The sequence below is a fragment of the Gorilla gorilla genome, chromosome 16 (assembly GCF_029281585.2).
Source record: "Gorilla gorilla gorilla isolate KB3781 chromosome 16, NHGRI_mGorGor1-v2.1_pri, whole genome shotgun sequence".
NCBI lineage: Eukaryota > Metazoa > Chordata > Mammalia > Primates > Hominidae > Gorilla > Gorilla gorilla.
Window position 1 is genome coordinate 102,230,248 of NC_073240.2, and position 23,603 is coordinate 102,253,850.

Below are 23,603 nucleotides of genomic sequence, written 5' to 3' on the forward strand. Positions count from 1 at the left end.
AGGGTAGAATTGAAGCAGGCCTAGAGGAGAACCTGAAGTCCCAACGCTGCCCAGCAATAGCAAGGAGCCCCTGCTTACTGGGTGTCAACTGATTCTAAGTACAGCCCCCAGATTTCCACCCCACCAGGCAGCAATGAAGGGGCATCCCTGTTTATCCACCAGAGTGGCGTCAGAGGAGACCTGCCAAAACACAAGATTGAAGTAAGATCCAGAGTCTTAAAACATAAAGACCCAAATATCCAGGCCACAATAAAAAATTACTCATAATTACCAAGACCAGAAAGATCGCAAACTCACTGAGACAAGAAAACCAAGAGATGCCAACACTAGGATGACTCCAATGTTAGAATCATCTAACAAGGATTTGAAGGCAGTCATCATAAAAATGCTTCTGTGAGCAATTATAAATACACTTGAAACAAATGGAGTAATAGAAAGTTTCGGCAAAGAAATAAAAGACATGAGGAGAGCCAAATGAAAATTTTAGAACTTAAAAGTACAATACCTGAAATTTTAAAATAAAAAAAACCTCAATGAATGGGCTCAACTGTAGAATGGAGAAGAGAGGACAGGGGAAAGAATCAGGGAGAAGACAGAACAGTAGAAATTACCCACTCTGGAACAAAAGCCAAAGCAAAAGAAAATAGACTGAATAAAAGAACAGAGCCTCACGGACATGTGAGGATTTTAACAGAAGATGCAACAGTCATGTCATCAGAATCCCAGGAGACTAGACAGAAGGCAAGACTGAAGGAGAGCTCAAACAATGGCTGAAAGCTTCTCAAACTGGCAGAAGACATAAATGTTCAGATTCAAGAAGTTGAAAACAAACAGGATATGCCCAGAGAAGTCCATTCCAAGCACATCATAGTCAAGCTTATTAAAACTAAAGACAAAACAAAATAAAACCTTGGAAGTAGTCAAAGGGAAACATTGCCTTTAGGGGAAAAACAATCCAAAAGACAAAAATCACCAACATCAGAAGGGAAACACAGAACATCACTACAGATCCTGCAGATATCAAAAAGATAATAAGGGGACATTATGAGCAGCTCTAAACACATACATTGGACAACTTAGATGAAATTGGACAAATCCTTGAAAAGTAGAAATTACCACAACTTAATAGGAAATACATAATTTGAATAGCCTTTTAACTATTAAGAAAATTCAATTCATAATTTTAAACTTCCCCAAAAAATAAATTTACAGGCTCAGATGGCTTCACTGGATAATTCTACCTAACATTTAAAGAATTAATACCAATGCTACATAGTCTCTTCTAGAAAATAGAAAAGGGAACATTTTTTAACACTTTTATGAAGCCTGTATTACCCTGACACCAAAACCAAAGACAGTGTTAAAAAAAGAAAAGTACGGACCAATGCCCATTATGAATGTGGATTCAAAAATTCTTCACAAAATATTAGCAAGTACAATTCTGCTATATGTAAAAGGAATTATAAGCCATGACCAAGTGGAGTTTATTCCAGAGATGCAAAGTTTATTCAGTTTCAATCATCAATCAATGTAATCCCCCTTATTAATAAACTAAAAAAGAAAAGTTCCCTTATCATATCAATTGATACAGAAAAAAAATTGACAAAATTCAATACCACGTTTTTCAAAAACTCTTAGAAAATTTAGAATAGGAGGGAATTTTCTCAATTGGGTAAAGAATATTGACAAAAACCTACAACTAACATCATTCTTGATGTTGAAGACTGTTTTCCCCTAAGATCAGGAACAAGGCAAGAATGTCCACTCTCAATATAATACTGCAAGTTCTATTCAAGAGCAACTATAATATCATTGTATTTAAAAAATACTATTCAATGTATTTAATATATTGCTGGCAATTCTAGCCAATGCAAGAAGGCAAGGCAATGAAATAAAAGGCACACAGATATGAAATAAATAAATTAAACTGTCTCTATTTGTAGATCACGACAATCTATACAGAAAATCCATAAAAGGAATGATTTATGAAAGAAAAACTGGTAAACTGGACCTCACCAAGATTAAAAACTTTTCTCTGAGAAATACCTAAGACAGTGATTCTAAAAAAAGCTACAGACTGAGAGAGGTATTTACAAATCACTTATCTGACAAAGGACTCATAGCTAGAATATATAAAGAACTCTCAGAACTCAACATGAAAAAGCAAACAATCCAAATAGAAAATGTATGAGATATGCGAAGAGACATTTCACTGAGGAAGATACACAGATGGCAAATAAGCACATGAAAAGATGTTGAACATCGTTAGCCATTAGGGAAATGAAAGTTAGAGCAATGATAAGATGTCATTACACAGCTTTATGAACAGCAAAAATAAAAAATAGCGACAGTACCAAATTCAGATTGGGATGCAGACAAGGGGTATCTCTAATGTGTTGCCACTGAGAATGTAACATGGTACAATCACGTTGGAAACTAGTTTGTCAGTTTCTTTTAAAAAACTAGAAATACACTTATGAACCAGCAATTGAACTCCTGAACATTTAGTCTAGAGAGAGGAAACTTACATGCACATGAAAACTTGCTCATGATGTGTCATACCAACTTTATTTGTAATGGCCCAAAACTGGATACAACCGAAGACTCTCAGTAAGTGGATACTTAAACATATATAGAGTACTACTAAGCTATACAAAGGAGCTCTCCTGAAACACGCAGCAACTCAGATGGATCTCAGGACATTATACTGAGTAAAAAAAAAAAAGCCAATCTCAAAAGATCATATTCTCTATGATTCCATTTATGTAACATTCTCAAAATGACACAATTATACAGGTGGAAGAGAGATTAGTGTTTGTCAGGGGTTAGAGATGGTGAAGAGGAAGAGAATGAGTGAGACTACCATGGGTGCGTGGCATGAGGGAGACCTTTTGATGGAACGGGTGATGGAACAAGTTCGTATCTTGATTGTGGTAGTGGCTACTCAAGTCTACATGTGTGACAAAATGCAGAACTATATACATACATTGTAGTAACGTCAAGTATCTTGCTACAATTATGTAACATATTGCCATTGGGGGAAACTGGATGAAGGATACTAGGGTCTTCTCAGTACTATCTTTGTAACTTCCTGTGAATCTCTGATTATTTCAAAGCAAAAAGTTAAAAAAAAATAGGTGAAGTATAATTCCACTTTTACAGCACTTAAAAACTGGCAATAGTTAATCTGTGATGTTAGAAGTCAGTATAGTGGCTACACACCATAGGGCAGTTACTAGAAGGAACAAAGGGGGCTTCTGGACACAGGTGATGTCCTGGTCTTTGGACTGAGGCCGGTTACATGGGTGTATTTAAATGCCTTGCATGAAACTGAACATTTAAAGTATTTGCATTTTTCTGCAGGTGTGCAGGTGTGTTATATTGTTGATTAAAAGGTCATAATGAATTAAGTGAAAAAAGCATTTGGTTGTATATGAGATTACCTGTGAGTACTATAAATAAATATGTTCTGGAAGGCATCCTTTGCAGAGGGTGACTGGGAGGTAAAGGTATAGAGAGAGGCCTACTTCCTGTTTTATACTTTTCTATGCTGTTTGAATTTTTTCAAATACTCACTATGGAGCCTCCAGCCAGAAAGCCAGCTTTCACCTTTTCCACTGTCTGGGTCCCTCTTGGCCTTGGGCTGGCTCCTATGACGTCACTTACCACCTCTAGAGGATGGGGCTTTTAAGCCTCTAACCGACCGAGTCTAGATAGCTGTTAGTTGTGTGCAGTGAAGCATTGAATCAATGTGGCTTTTATCCATAATGCAAATGCTTTCCTGGAATGACAGAGCTACTGGGCCTCACCCTGGGCAGAGTGGCAGGTGGGTGGGCTTTTCTTTTCTGATCATATTGAATGTATGAGTCTACCGTCCTTCACCTGATCCCAGCCCTTTAGACTGTTCCTCTCCTCACCTGTCAGACATACCTCCCACTGCCAGCCCATTCACTCCACTTACAGAACCTGAGCCTTCCTCCAAGTCCCATGTTTCCAGGAAGTCTTGGATGCAACAGAGACTCTTGCGCTTTAGAGCTAGACACATCCCAGTTCAAACTCTGAGTAGTTCTGCTGATGATAAACTCCCTAACCATGGGCAAGCTTTTATTTCCTCTTCCGTAACATAGAAATACAGGCACATTCCTGGCATGACTGTTAGGAGGATTGAATGTGGCCATGTGAATAAAGTACTCAGTCCAGCATCTGGCACCTGGTGAGAGCTTTGATAAATGCTCACTCCCTTTCCTGGGGGCTCCATTTACCCATTCCTGCCCAACTCACCTAAAATGATCTCCAAACACACTTGTGTTATAAACTATTCAGCAAGTCAAACGTGCTTGTTGGGGGCTGTTTATGCATATTCCCACCTCAAACTTAATTGTAAATCTGTGGAGGCCAGAAATGGCCCCTGGCATCCTCAGTGCCCAGTCCCACCTCTCACACACACAGTAGACCCTCAGTAGGTGTTGATGGGGGCACTCGCCATCCCTGGCATCCTCAGTGCCCAGTCCCACTCTCACACACAGTAGATCCTCAGTAGGTGTTGATGGGGGCACTCGCCATCCCTGGCATCCTCAGTGCCCAGTCCCACCTCTCACACACACAGTAGACCCTCAGTAGGTGTTGATGGGGGCACTCGCCATCCCTGTCATCCTGAGTGCCCAGTCCCACTCTCACACACAGTAGATCCTCAGTAGGTGTTGATGGGGGCACTCGCCATCCCTGGCATCCTCAGTGCCCAGTCCCACCTCTCACACACAGTAGATCCTCAGTAGGTGTTGATGGGGGCACTCGCCATCCCTGGCATCCTCAGTGCCCAGTCCCACTCTCACACACAGTAGATCCTCAGTAGGTGTTGATGGGGGGCACTGGCCATCCCATTCCAATAGGGGATCCCCATCTACCTGCTTGACCACACTGATGTTCAAGCCCACAGGAGGCAGCCAGCTTCCAAAGGACTTGACATTTCAGAAACACGATCAAACACTTGACATGCCAATCTAGCAGCTATCTGAGCATCCTTTTCTCAGACCCAGAGAGCTCGTGATAAGTCAAGGCCACTTTTACACTGGTGAGTGATAGCCGCTCACTAGCTATGTGGTCTTGGGCAAGCTCTGAAACCTCTCTGAACCCCCACATCCTTGTTCATATATTAACACATGGCCCTCCTCGTGGGACCTTTACATGCCAGAAGGACTGGAATGAGCAGGAACTCAGGCCTAGGTCCAGTTTCCACCATATCCTTTCCTTCCTCTGGGCCACCAAGTCGAGAGTCCCTCTGCAGGCTGCTGGAGGATCTTTGTCCCAGGATTCAGATCTGTGAAGTCCCCTGGTGTGTCACATTCCATTTATGAATAAATTGCAGGATGGTTCTTCAGAGAGCTGGTTCCCTTCCCCCTTCGCAGGGCTGACTTCACATGTACCAAGTGGCTACTGAGCTCCGGCTCTATGCCAGAAGGGGCTATGCACACCGTCCCCTTCCTCATGAAGCAGGTAGTCGAGAGCAGCAAATGCAAGCCACATGTATATATCATATTTTCTAGTAGCCACATTAAAGCAGTAAACAAGCACACACCTATAATCACAGGTATTCTGGTTGGAGGATCACTTGAGCTCAGAAGTTTGAGACCAGCCCTGGCAACATAGCAAGATCTGGTCTCTACAAAAAAAATAAACAAAATTAGCCGGTGTGGTGGCATGTGCCTGCAGTCCCAGCTACTCAGGAAGCTGAGGCAGGGGGATCACTTTAGCCTGGGAGGTCAAGGCTGCAGTGAGCTGAGATTGCACTACTGCACTCCACCCTGGGTAACAGAGAGAGACCCTGTCAAAAAAAATAAATAAAATAAAGGAGCAAACAGAAACAAACAAATAAAATGTTAATATTATTTAACATGAATATATTAAAATCATTGTTTCAACATGTAATCAACATAAATTATTGATGAGCTAGCTTACCCTTTCTGTACTAGGTCTTGGAATTCACGTGTGATTTTATACTCGACCTCTCACTTCTGAGGAGCCACATTTCAAGTGCTGCCCAGTCACACTTGGCAGGTGCTGCCGTTCTGGACAACACAACTCCAGTCCTGCTCCAGGACCTGGTGAAGCGTTTAACGTCAGTTGAACCTTGGCAGTTCCTAATAGAGCCAGTCTCACTGGAGCCCTGTTCTGTTTTGACCAGGGCCAGCTTCTGAGCATCCCGGCAGCCTATGGGGATCTGGAGATGGTCCGCTACCTACTCAGCAAGAGACTGGTGGAGCTGCCCACCGAGCCCACGGACGACAACCCAGCCGTGGTGGCAGCGTATTTTGGACACACGGCAGTTGTGCAGGAATTGCTTGAGTCCTTACCAGGTAAATCACAGGGCATGAGCTCCTAACCGTGTCTCAGGGCACCCTCTTCTTAGGCTTCACCCCAAAATGTTTACTTCTTCATGCTTTCACCAATAATGAGATCAAGAAATACAGGGTAGGCCATTGACACCCAAACAAAGTGAAGCTTGCCTGCCAGCCACATTCCACCTCTCACTCCCACGAACTCATAAGAGAAAGTCTCAGACACCACATTTCATAAAGAATGTAATTAACATTGCTTTTTAAAAAAATAATTAATAGACCTTGGTCTTTTTAGAGAAGTTTTAGATTTATGGAAAAAATCGATTGGAATGTACGGAGTTCCAGAATTAATGATTTGGAGGTATGTTAACAGAAAACAGGTGATCCCTAAATCACTTACACAAGAATATCTAGGTAAGAGAGACATAGTAATCATGCTAGTAACTTCTATTGAGATGGGGACGCATCAGTCTCAGGAGGCAGGTGCTATATTTCAGAACCATGGTTTTAAGATGACGAAAACAAAGCTCAGAGAGGTGACCTCCACTGTGCGCCCTCCACATGGTTTTCCCTATAACTCTGTTTTGTGTTAGTGTGGTACATTTGTGACAACTGATCAACTAATATTGATACCTTCTTACTAACTAAAGTCCATCGCTTACATTGCAATTCATTCTTGCTGTTGTACATCCCATCGGTTTTGACAAATGGATAATGACACGTGTCCATCATTACAGTATTACATAGAGCAGTTTCACTGCCCTAAAAACCCTCTGTGCTCCACCCCTCCCCTGGCCCCATCCCTCCCTCCCTCCCCTGGCCCCATCCCTCCCTCCCTCCCCTGGCCCCTGGCAACTACTGATCTTTTTTACTATCTTTGCCTTTTCCAGAACATCACTCTAGTTGGAATCCCACAGTATGTAGCCATTTCAAACTCACTTCTTTCCCATAGCAGTATGCATTTAAGGTTTCTCCATGCCTTTTTGTGACTTGATAGCTCATTTCTTTTAATGGCTGAATAATATTCCATTGTACTGGTGTACCACACTATGTTGCTTTTGTAGGAACTATTTTTTTCTCTGGTGAACTCAAGATGTCCTGGTCTCCTGTAATTTCCCGTGGTGGTCTTGGCTCAGAAACACTGCACCAGTCTAGGCAGGCATCGCTACAGCTATAGGTTGAGGCACACCCTAGCCGTGGTCTTTGGGATTTGAGATTTTGCTTGGGAGCCAGGGCCCACCTCTTGGGTGGGAGAACATGCAGTCACCCAGGGCCCTGCACCTAGAAGGGCCCACGTTACGTTTAATACTCTGTACTCACTATCTTAAAATGTTTCATGATTTTTAAACAAGAGGCCCCATTCTTTTCATTTTGCATTGGGCCTCACCCCTTATATAGTGGTCCTGTTTGAGGGTTTCCAGCTGTGTACTTTGATAGATCTGTGCTCAGCGTTGGTTCCAAGCTAGTGTTCCCCTCATGTGTCTGAAGGCAGAATGAGGTTATGGGCAGAAATCAGGGCAATTTTAGGGCCCATGAGAAGCATACTAAGACAAGACATAGGAGGGCAGAGAGGCGCTTGGGTGCTCCTGAGGAGCCAAAGGCTGACCTGCCTCTTCTCAGGGAGCCCCAAGATTAGCTCTGTTCTAGCCCTGAAGAGTCTGCACCAGCTGACTCAGTCACCTAATGTTAGCTAATATTTATTGAATACTGTCAAGTGCTGAAAACTTTGTAGAACTTGAGAGACAGATAATTTTTTTAAAGATTTTCCCAGCCATTTAGTACCTACTGGCCAAGCAGGGGAAATTGAAGCAGAAAGGAGTAACACTGTGCAATGTAATTACACTGAGGTTGAAGTATTTTTACGCAGAGGTCTGGGAGCACACATCAGGGGGCAGGTTGGATGCAGCATAGGGTCTCCGAAGGGAGGCTTACATCTGACCTGGGCTTTGCAGAGTGAATAGGAGTTTACTTGGCAGACAAGTGAAGGAAGGACTTGGGTTGCCTGCTTTTGCAGAGCAGGAAGTGTGGCTGAACCTCATCGTGGTTTTCAACTGCTCCCAGGAGCATCGTATCTTCAGCTCAACTCTGAGCAAAGCTGCTGAGGACTGAAGGATTTCAGACCATTGTGGTGGGCTTTGCAGAAAGTGCAGAGACGGGCAAAACAGTGTGTACCCATCCCTGCCCTTCCTGCAAAGGAGTTCTCAAGCTGGAAGGGAAGTCAGCCATGGTCAGGAGTAAGTCAAGACAAGAAGACAAACAAGAGTCAGGCTGGACATGGTGGCTCATGCCTGTAATCCCAACACTTTGGAAGGCCAAGGCAAGAGGATCGCTTGAGCCCAGGAGTTCATGACCAGCCTGGGTAACATAGTGAGACCCTGTATCTACAAAAAAAAAAAAATTTTAATTAACCAGGCATGGTGGCACATGCCTATATTCCCAGGTACTTGGGAGGCTGAAGTGGGAGACTGGCTTAAGCCCAGGAGTCCAAGGCTGCAGTCAGCTGTGATCACATTACTGCACTCCAGGCTGAGATAGAAGGAGACCCTGTCTCAAACAAAAAACAAAAACAAGAAGCAGCTAGAGAACAAAGGAGGGTTTGAGAAGAAGAGGGATGAGAGGTTGATGGGATGCATTCTTTGAAGCACGTTGTGATGTGATTCCTGGTCTCTGAAGCTGAGCAGGGAGGAAGAGGGGCTCCTCTGAGTGTCGCTGGCCTTAGGCTGTAGAGAGTACCTGTAGGGGTTTTGTGTGGTTAAGAGAGCACCCTTTGATTTTAGACAAAGCAAGGTTTAAGTCTTGACGTTGTTATTTACTAACTATGGGACCTTCAAGAAGTTTCCCTGCCAGGTGTGTCCTGCAGACCCTGGCTGATGGATGAAATGAGTACTCAGACACAGGTGTACGGTGTAAGAGCAGCTGAGTCACTGCCTGGCTCTACTGGCCAGAGAGCAGCCCGGAGAAGCTAGAGCTGCTTGCTTTCATTCAGTGCAGGCACAATGCCGAAAACCTGGAGCCAACACAACCTGTAGGTAATTAACATTTATTGTTCCCCTTTCAGGGAATGTCAAGCCAGCAGATGATCAAAGGTCAGTTCCTGGTCAACATAAGTAAACAAGCCTGTTTAAGATATATTCCCCTACACTCCTTGCCCTCTGCCTTCAGCTGTTCTCCCCCAGGGCTCTGCAGAAGCTTCCGAACTTTCAGAAGGTTTGTGTCCTTTCCCTGTAGTTTTTCCTACCACTCTGACCAATCTCCTACATTTCCAAACCTCTCTGAGCTTTGGTTTCCTCATCTGAAAATCAGGGTCCTGAAATACAATGCCTGCCTCCAAAGACTGACACATCCCCATCTCAACAGAAGTTACTAGCATGGTTACTGTGTTTCTCTTACCTAGATATTCTTGTGTAAGTGGATTAGGGGTCACTTATTTTCTGTTAACATACCTACAAATCATTAATTCTGGGTAACAGTAGAGGGAGAAGAAGGGAAATTTACTTGGCACTGGTTCCAGCCTCAGCCCTATGCTACATGCTTTCTTTGGTGAATACAGGGCCATCCTGATCCCGGTTTCCTGATCAATGTCCTGTCGCGAAGGAGAGAGTCACTCTCTCCTCACTTGGGAGCACTTTGATCCCTAGGACTATGTGCCTCTGGAAATGAGGCAGTGTTATGATGCATTTGGGAAGTGTCCCTGCAGAAGATGAGGTCATTTTTCCATGGCAACTAGACCCAAAAGATATTGCACTATTTTGAACTTGAAGATATTGTAACATTTCAGCCCACACTGTCCCCGTCAATTCAATGTGCTAAGTGTTATTTCATCCTGGAATTAAGTAGGTGGCTCTGTTGGGGAGAAATTGTCAGTTTTAGGCCTGACAGATCTTTCACCAAAGCTTTTGTTATTATTATTCATGAAAGTAATATATGTATATTATAGATAATTTTAAAATGTGGGAAAGTGTTAGTACTCTAATAATACAATGACACAACATGATGAGTTAGGGTTTATTGATCCAGGCACTTGACATGCATTTTGTGATGTAGTCCTCACATTAAACTTGGAAGAATGGGTATTATTATTCCGATTTTACCAACAGGCAAACTGAAACAGAGAGAGATTAAGAAATGTGTCCAAAATTACATACTAAATTATTTTATTTCTAAAATGCCTGTCTCCAAAGTTCATACTCCTGCATGTAATGTTACCCTAGGGGAGGGGTGAGGGCAAGGGAGAGCCCAGAGAAAATACCGCAATGCTGGGGTAGTTGTTTCTAGTCTTATTTCCACACACCCATTTTTTATTTGGCTAAGATCATGCTGGATACGCCATTTTTAATCCTCCATTTCATCACTCGGCATTGTCTGACAAGCAGGTGGGTGACTGATGTGGGGAAATGTCATATGCAATTCAGAGAGACTATTCCAGAAAACACTATCAACTCGACAGAAGCAACTTTCAGCTGGAAACAGGACAGCTGGGTTTTGTTTTGTTTTTTTTAACTTTTACTTTAGGTTCCGGGGTACATATGCAGGTTTGTTACGTGGGTAAATTGCATGTTGCCGGGGTTTGGTATGCAGATTATTTTGTCACCTGGGTAATAAGCGTAGTACTCAATAGGTAATTTTTTAACCTTCACCCTTTTTTCCTCCCTCCAGCATCAAGTAGTCCCCAGTGTCTGTTGTTCCCTTCTTTGTGTCCATGTGCCTTCAATGTTTAGCTCCCCCTTATAAGTGATAACATACAGTATTTGGTTTTCTGTTCTTGTGTTAGTTCACTTAGGATAATGACCTCCAGCTCCATCCATGATGCTGCAAAGTACATGATCTCATTCTTTTTTATGGCTGTATAGTATTCCATGGTGCAAATGTACCACATTTTATTTAACTAGTCCATTGCTACTAGTGGTCTAAGGGAAGAGCAGAGTGGGAACAAACAGCACCCTTCAGTGGCACTTTCCCTTTGTCCTGCCATCTCCTGCCAGGTCCCTGCAGTCCCCAGCGGCTTCTGAACTGGATGCTGGCCTTAGCTTGCCAGCGAGGGCACCTGGGGGTTGTGAAGCTCCTGGTCCTGACGCACGGGGCTGACCCGGAGAGCTACGCTGTCAGGAAGAATGAGTTCCCTGTCATTGTGCGCTTGCCCCTGTATGCGGCCATCAAGTCAGGTGGGTTTCCCCACTACCCTGAGTCAACCCTGACCGTGCAAACCATCTCAGCCTCCAGATGTGGGACTGTGTCTTTATTCTCACTCTTGGTTCTCAAATTACCTCTGTGAGGAGACTTTTGCAACTCCTGTTCTATGTTTCTTTTTCAAAATATCTGCACCCTTCCTCATTTCCTCCTTACTTGCCCCCGCAAGGGGATTTCAGTGACAGAGACTGACTGTGGCTAATGGGGCTGTTGTATGAGGCACTCCAAAGGGCAAAGCCCCACAGAAATTCTCCCACTAACAGAAACTTCATGCACCAAGGGAAGTAAATAGAGAAGTCCAACATGCACAAGTACCTTTTCAGTTTCCATTCCACATATCAGAGTCTGCCCTTCCAACGACTGTGACACTCTCTGCATCTGCATGCCCTTAGCTTTTTGGTTTTGTTCCTTTAGGGAATGAAGACATTGCAATATTCCTGCTTCGGCATGGGGCCTATTTCTGTTCCTACATCTTGCTGGATAGTCCTGACCCCAGCAAACATCTGCTGAGAAAGTACTTCATTGAAGCCAGTCCCTTGCCCAGCAGTTATCCAGGAAAAACAGTGAGTAGTCACTGCCTGCGGAGTGTGTTTTAGTTCCTTTTGTGCTGCTGTAACAGAATCCTGCAGACTGGGTAATTTATAATAAACAGAAATATATTTGGCTTACAGGTCTGGAGATTGAGAAGTCCAAGAGCATAGTGCTGGTATCTGGTGAGGGCCTTCATGCAGTGATATGAAGGTGGAGGGCAAGAGACCAACAGACTGAGAGAGGGAAGAACTCACTTTTATAACAACCCACCCTCAAAATAACAAACCCACTTCCACAATAACAACATTAATCCATTTATGAGGGTGGGGCCTTCTTGGCCTAATCACCTCTTAATGGTCCCATCCCTATCACAACAGCAATTACATTTCATCATGAGTTTTGAAGGGGACATTCAAGCTATAGCAGGGTGGGAGCTGAAATCTGGGCTTCATCCCCCTCCCAACGTTTTTGTTTTTGTTTCTGGTTTTTTTTGGTTGTTTTTTTTCTCTTCCTTTTTTCAAAAATTGGTTAAATATATCATATTTAACATATTTCTTTTTTAAATTTTTATGTGTTAAATTTTAAAATTACTAAAGTTATGAATGATTGTTATAACAAGTGATCACAATTGAGAGTGGTAATAAAAATTATGAATCTTCTGCCCTTGAAGTAAATAGTTAACAACCTGGTAGGGATCTTTTCACATCCTTCCATATGCAATGCTATAAAAACATTTACAAAACTATACAGGGTTTAGTTTTAATTTCCCATTTTAATAACAAAAATATTATTGCATTATTTATGTTATCTTCAACTTGGCTTTTTAAATTTAGTATTCTATCATGGACTTCCTCTAGATCAGTTATTGTGGCTTCAACTCATTCTTTTAGGGACGTTCTTTAAATACATAGAGCCAGTGTCACTTAGTTGACATAGCTCTCCTGCTATTGGTGGACATTTGAAATAGTTCTTTTTTTTTTTTTCCTCTTGCAATATAGCCTGATTTGCTATGGTATGTTTGCTTATGTAGAGCACAGTCCTAAATGTGGGCTGCTTTGGAAACACTGCCCCCCAACACTCTGGTGATTCATATTTTCACCAGCAATAGATGGGATTCTCTGTCTCCACCCCTCAGCCAGCAAGCAGTAGGCATCCTGGAGCCTATTAATTTTCATCAGTGTGAGGCAAAAATAATGTCTGCTTATTTTAATTTCCATGTTATATTAGTAATAATACTGAATATCTTTTCATATGTTCATGAACTATTTGCATTCCCTTTATGTGAACTGCCTGTTAATGTTTGTTGATTATTTTTTCTAAAGGATTGTTTGTCTTTTTTTCTCACTTTGGAGGGTTTTTTTTTTTTTGAACATTAGAGATTTTTAAGACTTTATCATAAATGTTGCCAATATTTTTCCCAATCCATTATTTTTCTTTTTTTGTTATCTTTTGTGATAGCAAAGGTAAAATAATACATAATTCAATATGTTCATCTTCTCCTTTCTGGTATGTGGTTATACAAGAAGGCCACTTTCCCTCTAATTTTATTTCAGTATTCTCCTGGAGTTCCTTGTAATGTTTTCATTCATTTAGTTTTTACATTTTAAGCTTTAACGTTTCTGGTATTTATTTGTGTGTATTGTATGAGGGAAGTGGCAGAGGGTGGAGGTGGCTAGCTTTTATCTCTTCCAGATAGCCAGCTCCTCTAGCACAGTTTTTAAAATAAAGTTTTCTTTTTCATCTGAATTGAAATGTCACCATGGGCATTTTCCCCAGTACCTATATCTGTATACATTTTGGGATTCTCAGTATTGGTTCACTGGCCTATTAATCTGTTTCTGGCAAATGTCATATTGTTTCAATTATAGGCACTGCATTTAAGTTTTACAATCGTTAATGCAAGTTTTCTGTTCATTAGTTTTTTTCAAAGATATCTTGACTGGACTATTATCGGACATTTGTTCTTCTATTTTGCTCATTTCCCACGGTGACTCTATTTGTGTAGCTTTTATGTTCTTTAATGAGATTTTTTTTCTTTTCTTCCTAAAAGTCCTGGACCTGTCTTGTCTGTTTGTGACTTTTATATTGTTTTTGCTACCATTTTAATGAACTATCTATATATTTATGTAACTTTTTTCCATTTCTATTCCAACCTGATGTTACTGGTATGGAGAAAAGTTATTTTGTCTATTTCTGTTTTATCCAGTTCCTGTCCCATTTTCTCTTATTCACTCTAATGTAGTTTTTACTAGAATTCCTCGATACTTTTGGATATATAATCACATATTCTACAAATTCAAAACAAGTTTATCTCTTTTTTCTAATATTTATACAACTTATTATTCCATGTCTTATTGTGTATCTTTAGAAATCTCAAAAACTGAATAATTGTGACTCTAGCAGTTATGTCTATCTTGTTCCTGATTTTAAATGTCTTGGTGTCACCAATTTATAAGCATTTGCTCTAGACAGTTAGCAAATAGGTTCTTGTTACATTTAGGTAGTTTCCATGTATTCATTTTTGCTTTGAGTTTTTATTAGGAAACATTACTGAACTTTTTCAAATCCCTTTTTGCAGCAATTAGTGTATTCATATAGCTTTTCTACTTTATTGATTTAATAAATGATTTTGATAGATGTTGACTCAACCTTCAACTCCTATTATAAATGCTAATTGTCTTTTTTAACTGCTGGATTTGATCTATTGATATTTTATTTACAGTTTCTGCATCTGTGTTTATAGGTGAATTGATCTATAATTTTCTATTTTTAATGTTTCTATGTGGTTTTATATAAGATGATGGTAGCTTTACAAAATAACATGGGGAACTTTCCGTCTTATTATTATCTGGAGAAGTCTCATAGGAATTATTTATTGTTAATGGTTAATTAGACAAAGCAGATCTTTATTTTCTGATTCCTTTTGAAGTCATTTGTCATTTCACATTGTCTGCTTTCCCTTATATGCAAGTCAGGAAATTATATTATGGTAGAAAATTATCCATTTCCTTTAGGTTTTTGAATTTGCCATCATAATGTTGCATTGACGTTTTTCTCATTCTTTTCTTCTATATCTATACTTATATTACTCTTTTCATTTATGCTGTTGAACAGTTTTACTTTTTCTCTTTCAAACTTAATCAAATTAGCCAGAGATTTATGTTAAAATACAAGGAACTGTCAAGGAACTTGATAGATTTTTTAAAATTACTTGTTTTGTTTGTTATTTCATTAATTTTCACTTCTGTCTGTGTTAAAACGCTCTTCATATGGTTGTTTTTGGGGTTTTGTTTTGTTTTGTTTCTGTTCTTGTTTTTTGAGGTGGAGTTTCACTCTTGTCACCCAGGCTGGAGTGCAATGGCGTGGTCTCAGCTCACTGTAACCTCCGCCTCCCGGGTCCAAGCAATTCCCCTGCCTCAGCCTCCCAAGTAGCAGGGATTACAGGTGTGCAGCACCACACCAAGCTGATTTTTGTATTTTTAGTAGAGATGGGATTTCACCATGTTGGTCAGGCTAGTCTTGACCTCAGGTGATCCACCCGCCTCGGCCTCCCAAAGTGGTGGGATTACAGGCATGAGCCACCGTGCCCGGCCCATATGTTCTTTTTTGAGAGTTTTGTTGTTGGTGTTGAGGTTAAAGCAAGGCCTTGGCATGAGACTTCCTGGTTCTTATCTGGACTCCAGGCTTCAGTACTGCAGGGCCTTCCTCTGTGTCTTGGCTTAATGGGAAAAGCAATAAAATACCTGTCTCAGAGGGATGCTTGACAAATAAGTGTAGTAATATTTGTGACATCCTAATAGCAATGCCTGGCACGTGGCAAACGCCTAATAGATGTTACCTGTTTCTTGAGTTGAATATTTATTTCTTCCTCTTTTTTCTCTAATTTTAGCTTGTTGATTACAGTATTTGAGCCCTTTATGTGCTGCCTGTTTGTCCTAGCTTTCTTTATCAGAGCCTGAAATATAGATATAGAGATATACAGATATATAGAGATGTACAAGTGTACATACATCTATCGATACAAGTACATATATTTATTTCCCACTTCTGATGATTTTTAAAATCTCATTCTTCTTATGTCTCTACAAGGTTTTGCTTGACATACCTGGTTTCTGGCTTTATGACTCATCAATACCTATTTTGGTTATATCAAATGGCCACCTTAATCCTGTTGATGTCTCTGTCCTTGAAATTGAGTTTGTTTTCTCTTCACGTGACCACTTTGCCCTGTTTTTCTTTGTGTCAACCTTGGATAAGTTTTCCCAGATATTTATTTTCAGGTTTTTATTTGTCTCTTTGCCGTAGGTATATTTCTTGTAAACAGCATTTGGTTTTTAATCTCATCTGAGTGTGTTTCTTTTGAACGAGGGATCCACCCACTTCATATTTGTGTAAACCTGTCCTATTAGTATATATTTTTCCATCTCTTTAATTTATGTTTATTACTATTTCCTTTTTACCCTTCCCTTATTCCTGCTGGTTTCCTAGTTTCTAAAGAGTACTGATATTCTACTTTCTGTATATTTCTACCTATCTGTTCCTTGGTTGGTTTTCTCAGTTATAAAACAGGGATAACAATGCCCTTCACAGGGCAGCTGTGCACTTAGCACAGGCCCTGGCACGTAATAAGTGCTCAATAAATATTAGTTATATTGCTATTAGCCGCACATCACCAAAAGAAATGATGATCATCTAACCCTTACATCTATGTAGTGCTTGTTACTTTTCCAAGCACTTTCTTAACTAATTTGGTCCTTATAACACCTCGGTAAGAACTGCAGGGAATAGCATCTGTTTTACATATGAAATTATTGGGGTATAAAGACATTACGTTATTTGTCCAAGGATGACAAATACTAAACAGTATTGGTGCTTAGACTCCCGAACACAGTTCCTGAACTGTACCGCCTAGGTTTCACATAGACGAATGATTCTCTGCACATCATAATCCCTGGGAACTTTTTAAAATCCTGACGCTCAGACCACATCCTACACTGATTAAATCTGAATCTGTAGCGTAAGGCCCGGCATGAGGAGTTTTAGAAATTCTCCAGGTGATTCCAATGTGCACCCAAGGTCAAGAGTCAGTGGCTCCGATTTTCTTGGTGTAAGGGTAAAAGCAGAAACAGCTGTTATCTTCTACCTGTGATCTTTTCTGTGAGGCAACTCTTCTTACACATGCCAAGGTTGGCATAGAGCATGGAGGAAGCGATTACTGCATTTTGTGAATGAAAAGACAAGGAAAAGGCAATGGTGCTTTTCCTCTAACTGGCTCTGCTGCATGGAATCAGAAGAGGAAATGAAATTTCAGCACAACCTGAGTCTCAAGGGCTCCTTGAGCTTCCCCAAAGCAGGTGGTATTTTTAGCATTCAAGTGAATTTCAGGGGCAAGTACCTTGGAGTGGGTGTGCCTGGCTGCCCCGTCATCTCTAACCTGCAACAGCACATTCCTTGGGTGCTGCTGGCAGAAGAGAGCAGAGAGGGGTCCAGGCAGAGGGTTCCAACAGTCGGGAAGGATGACTCAGGAGCCAGAGGTAAGTGCTCCTACCTTCCCAGGTATCCAGTGGGATTAAAGTGACAGTTTGGGTTGGTTCAGAATATTACACAAGGGTAGGTATTAAAAGGGTGCTTCGCTGACATGATACATGGTCTGAAAAGGCCTTTGGCACTGCTGGCACTCATGGCTGTGACCTTGTTGAAGTCACGGTCCCTTCAGGGCACGTGTGACGGAGGTTGTTGCTCCAGCCCTGGTACAACAAGCGGTCATGGGCCACGCGATGGTGTCTTAGGGAGATCATGCATGTGCCATCGTGTTTGTTGTGTGGTTGAGCTCTGCCTAACACACCAGCTGGTCAGTATTTTTTAATGTAATTGCTGCGTGTGTGGAAGCCATAGCCGACCCAGGTACAGCAGCCCCTCTGCGTGTTTCTGGGCCAAGCATAGCCCGAATCCACCTCTGCCCGCAAAGGGAGAAAGTACAGAGAAACCCACATTTGTTTTCCATTGGCAGTGGCTGGCTGCTTGGGTTTTGCTGGTGTTTGGTTGAAGAAGGTTCCAGAGGCCACACTGTATGGTCTGGACTGCTGGGACACACTCTCTAAGGAACAAAAGTGAAGTAAAGTCAGACCAGGCCATGCTGTTTGCCTGGCTGGGCAGTGCACCTCTTAAAGCTGCTAAAGTTTTGCCTGAACATCTAATGAGACGGCCCGCGTTTGTGGTGAACATCGGGTCAATGTTTAGCTGCGTTGCCATGAGAAATAGCTTAATGCTTTGATGTTGTCACACCCAGAAAGGAACAAGAAAACTCAGAAATGCCAGGAAAAGCCTAATCAGATCCCAGAATAACCACGATGTTCGCTCCTGTTCAGCAGTTAGAGGGCCAGGCTGAGGGCTCACTGGGGCTGTTTTAAGTGTGGAAGTAGACCAGACCTGAAATTAACTTTCAAACAACCCAATGGGGAAATTATTAATTTCCTTTTAAAAGTCTCTAATGATTTCAAATCTGGCAGCTAACCTAAAGAGAGAGGGACATCTATTATTACTTTTTGGATCAGTTCCGGCATATGTAGCTTTCAAGTTCCTGGTGCCCCACCCTTCATGTCTGTGTGTCAGTGCCCTGAGCGCAAGCAGCCCAGCTGCACATCCTCAGGGTTAAGGCAGGCGTTTTGCTGGGGCCATGCAAGCTGCTGCTGGAGGCAGCTGAGCCAGGGCTGCGTGCTCATGACAGAGCCTGATGGCTGGGGACTGGTGGCCTTTCCTGAGGGACACCTGAGGCCTCTGGGGAACATCCCTGTCTTAGGTAGGACCTCACATTTGGTGCAGAGGGTGTCACTCCAGAGTTTTGTGCATTGCAGAGCACTTCCGCACACATCACCACCGCCCTGGCACCACATACCCTCTTCTCAGCGGGCGGTGCTGCTGAAGGAGCCGATGTGGGCACTGGCATTCCCAGAATTCAGCCTGGCCCAGCAAGGCCCCCATGGTGACAGCCAGGGCTGGGGCATGGACCCTGACTCCTCTTGGCCTGGCCTGTTCCACAGTCGCTCGTGTGAACAGAAGAGGAAGCCCCTTCCCTACCCTCTGAGGGTCATGGAAGTAAACCCTGGCCTGTTCCACAGTCGGTCATGTGAACAGAAGAGGAAGCCCCTTCCCTACCCTCTGAGGGTCATGGAAGGAAACCCTGGCCTGTTCCACAGTCGGTCATGTGAACAGAAGAGGAGGCCCCTTCCCTACCCTCTGAGGGTCATGAAGGAAACCCTGGCCTGTTCCCAGCATCCTTCCACCAGTTCCACTATCCTTGTGTCCTGCTGAGCAGTTCAGTCCATGGTCCCACACATGCCCATTTTCTCCAGGTTCCAAACGCTGAAGCTTTCCCTGTCCTCTTCCTCTGCCCATATGCTTTCTCTGTGGAATAGGAGACAAATGTGATGCTATCCATGTGCATGTTAGTGCTTCATAGAACTCGAAAATGGGTAGCCAGGGTCACGTGGCAGAATAAGTGAAGGGGAACAGCGCGTGGCTTCTCAGTCCAGTGTTCATGTCATCCTGCTGGGTTTTAAGACATCCTACAAAGCAGTGAGCATGTCAGTCACTTGTATTTAGTTAACAACAGAGAAAAATGATTAAGCTAGACGGGCAGAAACAGAAAAACTATTATTTGAACTTCAGTGACAAACTAGAAGACGTAATGAGAAAAGAATAAGAAAGAGAATAAGAGTAAGAAACATTAGCCAAGGCTGTGAGAACTGTTGGAGCTCAGCACAGAGATTTAGATTCATTATGATACAAATGGATTCTAGACAAGTTAGCGTTAAGCTTTGAAAACTCATCAGAATATGCATATCTGATCTTATATCTATAGAGACATATATATATTTAAAAGCATGTTTATCCCAGTTATAAGAGAGAGATGATTGCCTTTCAATTTCTAAACATATATGAAGATATATGATCAGAAATAACATGAACATTAAAGCAAAATTATTTATACTAAAACATAATTTTAAAAAGAAAAGACATGGAAAATATTTCAGAAAAAATAACTGACAAACACTTAAATCCAAGGTAGATCATTGGTGCAACTCCATGTCAGCTGATGATCGAATTTAATTTAGCCAAAGTTTATCGATCTGCCAGATGCTTGGGACCCAGCAGTGATGACCAGACCCTTGCCCTGGCTGTCACATTGCTCAAAGATTCCACCAAGTAAAAATTTGAGAGAATGAACAGTTAATTTACATATAAGAAAACACTGGCAGTAAATCATGGCATGGAAACATACACAACATCACTGGCAATTACAGAAATTCAAATTAAAACAGCTTGCAAGTACTGTCACACACCTATTAAACTAGCAAAAATAAATATACACAATGAGTAAGACATTTGGCAGAGCACAGAGCAACGGACACACCAGTGTCTTGCTGCTGGCACTGTGAATTGATTCCATATGTGTGGAAAGTAATTGGCATCATGTGGTAAAAGCTATAAACCTCTTTTCTCCCAGTGAACTGTTCTGAATTCAATATTTCCTTTCTGAAGAATACCTCTAGGACAGAATTCAAATGAAATCAATAGTGATTGCCACAAACATGGCCACAGCACTGCTGTTTATGATAAGAAGACATGGGGGAAAGAAACCAACATGTCTGCTGGGTGCGGTGGCTCACGCCTGCAATCCCAGCACATTGGGAGGCCAAGGTGGTGGATCATCTGAGGTTAGGAGTTCGAGACCAGCCTGGCCAACATGGTGAAACCCCCCCCCCCGTCTCTACTAAAAATACAAACATTAGCTGGGTGTGGTGGTGCATGCTTATAATCCCAGCTACTGTGGGGCTGAGACAGGAGAATCGCTTGAAACTGGGAGGCAAGGTTGCAGCGAGCCGAGATAGTGCCATTGCACTTCAGCCTGGACGACAGAACAAGACTCTGTCTCAAGAAAAAAAAAAAAAAAAGAAAGGAAGCCAAAATATCTGGTGGCAGGGAAAGACTATACCATCCATGCTGTACCAGCAAGCAGACCACGCCTAGCCAGGAGAAAGCGAGCCTGCCTCCTCAGCACTCAGCACTCAGCACACTGCTCCTCCTCGACCCAGGACACCCTGCAGATCCCACACAATATTCGCAGGAAGGCCTTCCTTAACCGTCAGGCCTGGTCACTTGCCCCCACCCCAACCTTCTAAGTCTCAGAGCTCCCTGTCAGTTTTATTCAAAGCACTAAACAAAGTTTGGGTTATTTGTTTGGGTGACATTCTTCTTTAATCAATTTCTCCACATGACTAGAAGCTTCCTCAAAGCAGAAACCTTGGCCAATTTTGCTCACCCTGTGTTTGCCCCTCGGTGTAGGACTTGGAACACGATGGATAGGTGGGTAGGTAGAAAATGGATGGGTGAGTGGGTGTGTGGATGGATGGATAGATGGATAGTTGCTTGGATAGATAGATGGGTCAGTGGATGGTTGCATGGATGGATAGGAGGACGGTAGATGGATGAATGGATAGCTGGGTGGATAGATAGATGGGTGGGTAGACGGGTGGGTTGATGGCTACATGGTTGCATGGATGGATGGATGAATGGATGGATAGATAGATGGGTGGGTAGATGGGTGGGTGGATGATTGCATGGTTGCATGGATGAACAGGTGGGTGGGTGGATAGATGGATGGATGAATGAATGGGTAGATGGTTGAAATTTTTGTATGCAATAACCTCCTTTCTCTTTACGTAGGGCCTCATAGCTTTAAAAAAGTACTTTGCCAAACATTGTATTTTAATCTCTTATACAGCCTGTGAGGTGGAAGTTTTGTCTTTATTTACAAGTTGAGAAAACTGAGGGTTCTCTCGAAAGCAAGTTAAGTAGCTTAGTTAACTGCAGACACCATATTTTTATTTCTTGCATTTTTTTCCCTCTCTCAAATAGCTGTTGGCAAAATTCCTAAGTTGGAACTAGTGACAGAAGATTTCTTGTAAGTTTCCTATTTTTAAAAGAAATGACTGAAATATTACAGAAAAAAGTACAATGTTGCTTTTTGTTTTAAAAACCTCTCTACCTGTTTTTTAAGAATTTTAGCAAAGAAACAGTGATGAATTTTACTAAACACATCTTTTGGCATTCACTTGCTTAAAAGGGAAGCTCAGTTTCCCTTTCTCTGATAGGGAGTGCTGTGCTTCTCCCTAAATTACTGTCATGCCCTTGTCTTTGTTCAGACCCTACCTGGCCAGAGAACTTAACTCTCTGAGTTTAGTTGTAGCTGATTAAATATTTTGTTGCAGTTTTGTATCCATGTGCGTACATGTAATTGGGCTGGAATTTTAATGGCCCTTGCAAAGTAACTGGTTTTGACTCATAAAGTGAAATGAGTCCTGTATTAAGGAACCACTTACATAATATAGGAACTATTTGTTATTTGAAATATTTGACTGGGAAAAAATTATATTGAATTAGGAGACTTGGGGAGCTGATTCTTTATTTTCCTTGTTTGTTTCATACCATGTTTGTTTTTTCTCTGATCGTGTCACTGATGATTTTTATTTTGGTAAGTAAATCTGACATTTCTACTTCCAGATTGTTTGCCTAGAGTCTGGACTTGTAGCCACAGATTGTTACAACGACTGTTTAGTGCAGATTGTTACATGTTGACTGTTTAATATATGATCAGAAGTGTATCTTGTAAGTTATTTTTGTGCTTAGGTTTCTCATTTATCTGGTTTCAACGGTAACATTTCCTTTCTTTGTTTGAACATATTGGCAGCCAACCACTAATTCTGATATTTACAATATTTTTAACAGACATGCTATTGTCAAAACTGACTTCGTTGTTTTATCTCATTCAGTCTTTTATTTAAGTGGGTAAACCCGTCTAAGATTAGAAGGAAACTGTCCCCCATTTTCTTGTCTCTCCTTTCCCTACTCCCTGTGGTGGTTATTCTCAAGTCCTTTCTGAAATTCTCCATTTACATCATAGAGTCCTCACAGGCTTTCCCCAAATTTAATAGCTGATTTTTCTGTCATTGTCATTACCTTTTAAAATTACATTTCTAATCAACTTAACAGGAATGCTTTTGGCTTTCTAAGAGTCTGTTCCTTGCCTTTCCTTTTGTTATCTGTGTGATCGTGACCATAATCTGTGTCAATGGAATGTTCCCAGCTCTCAGGTCCCGACCTCCCCTCTCTTCCCTTGACTCATTACCATCTGAATTCTTAGAACTGCTGTAACAAAGCACCCAAAACTGGGTGGCTTAACACAACAGAAATGTATTCTCTCACAGTCCTGGAGGTCAGCAGTCCACGGTCAAGGTGTTGGAAGGGTCGGCTTCTCCTGGAAGCCCTGAGGGAGGGTCTTTCCCTGCCCCTTCCAGCTGCTGGGGACTGCTGGTGGTCCCCAACACTCCTCGGCTTGTGGCCACATCTCCCCGGTCATCTGCTGTCTTCTCCCTGTGTCTTCACATCGTCTTCCCGTTGTCTGCCTCTGTTCACGTTTCTCCTTTTTCATAAGAACACCAGTCATGTTGGATGACGGCCCCCACAATAACCTCATTTTGGCTAGATGAC

The 23,603-nt window shown here is 42.0% G+C and overlaps 1 protein-coding gene across 2 annotated transcripts in view; it reads left to right on the plus strand.

Moving 5' to 3' along the window:
* Positions 1 to 23,603, plus strand: part of LRRK1 (leucine rich repeat kinase 1) — a 151,884-nt gene that overhangs the window by 58,636 nt on the left and 69,645 nt on the right. The window contains exons 4-6 of one of the 2 annotated variants that reach the window (XM_019011009.4): positions 6,182 to 6,353; positions 11,318 to 11,497; positions 11,937 to 12,085. In XM_019011009.4, the coding sequence (XP_018866554.2) occupies positions 6,182 to 6,353; positions 11,318 to 11,497; positions 11,937 to 12,085 (501 nt within the window). Of the gene's footprint in view, positions 1 to 6,181; positions 6,354 to 9,499; positions 9,543 to 11,317; positions 11,498 to 11,936; positions 12,086 to 23,603 lie in introns of those variants that run through there. The other variant, XM_055364234.2, reaches the window with a different exon arrangement.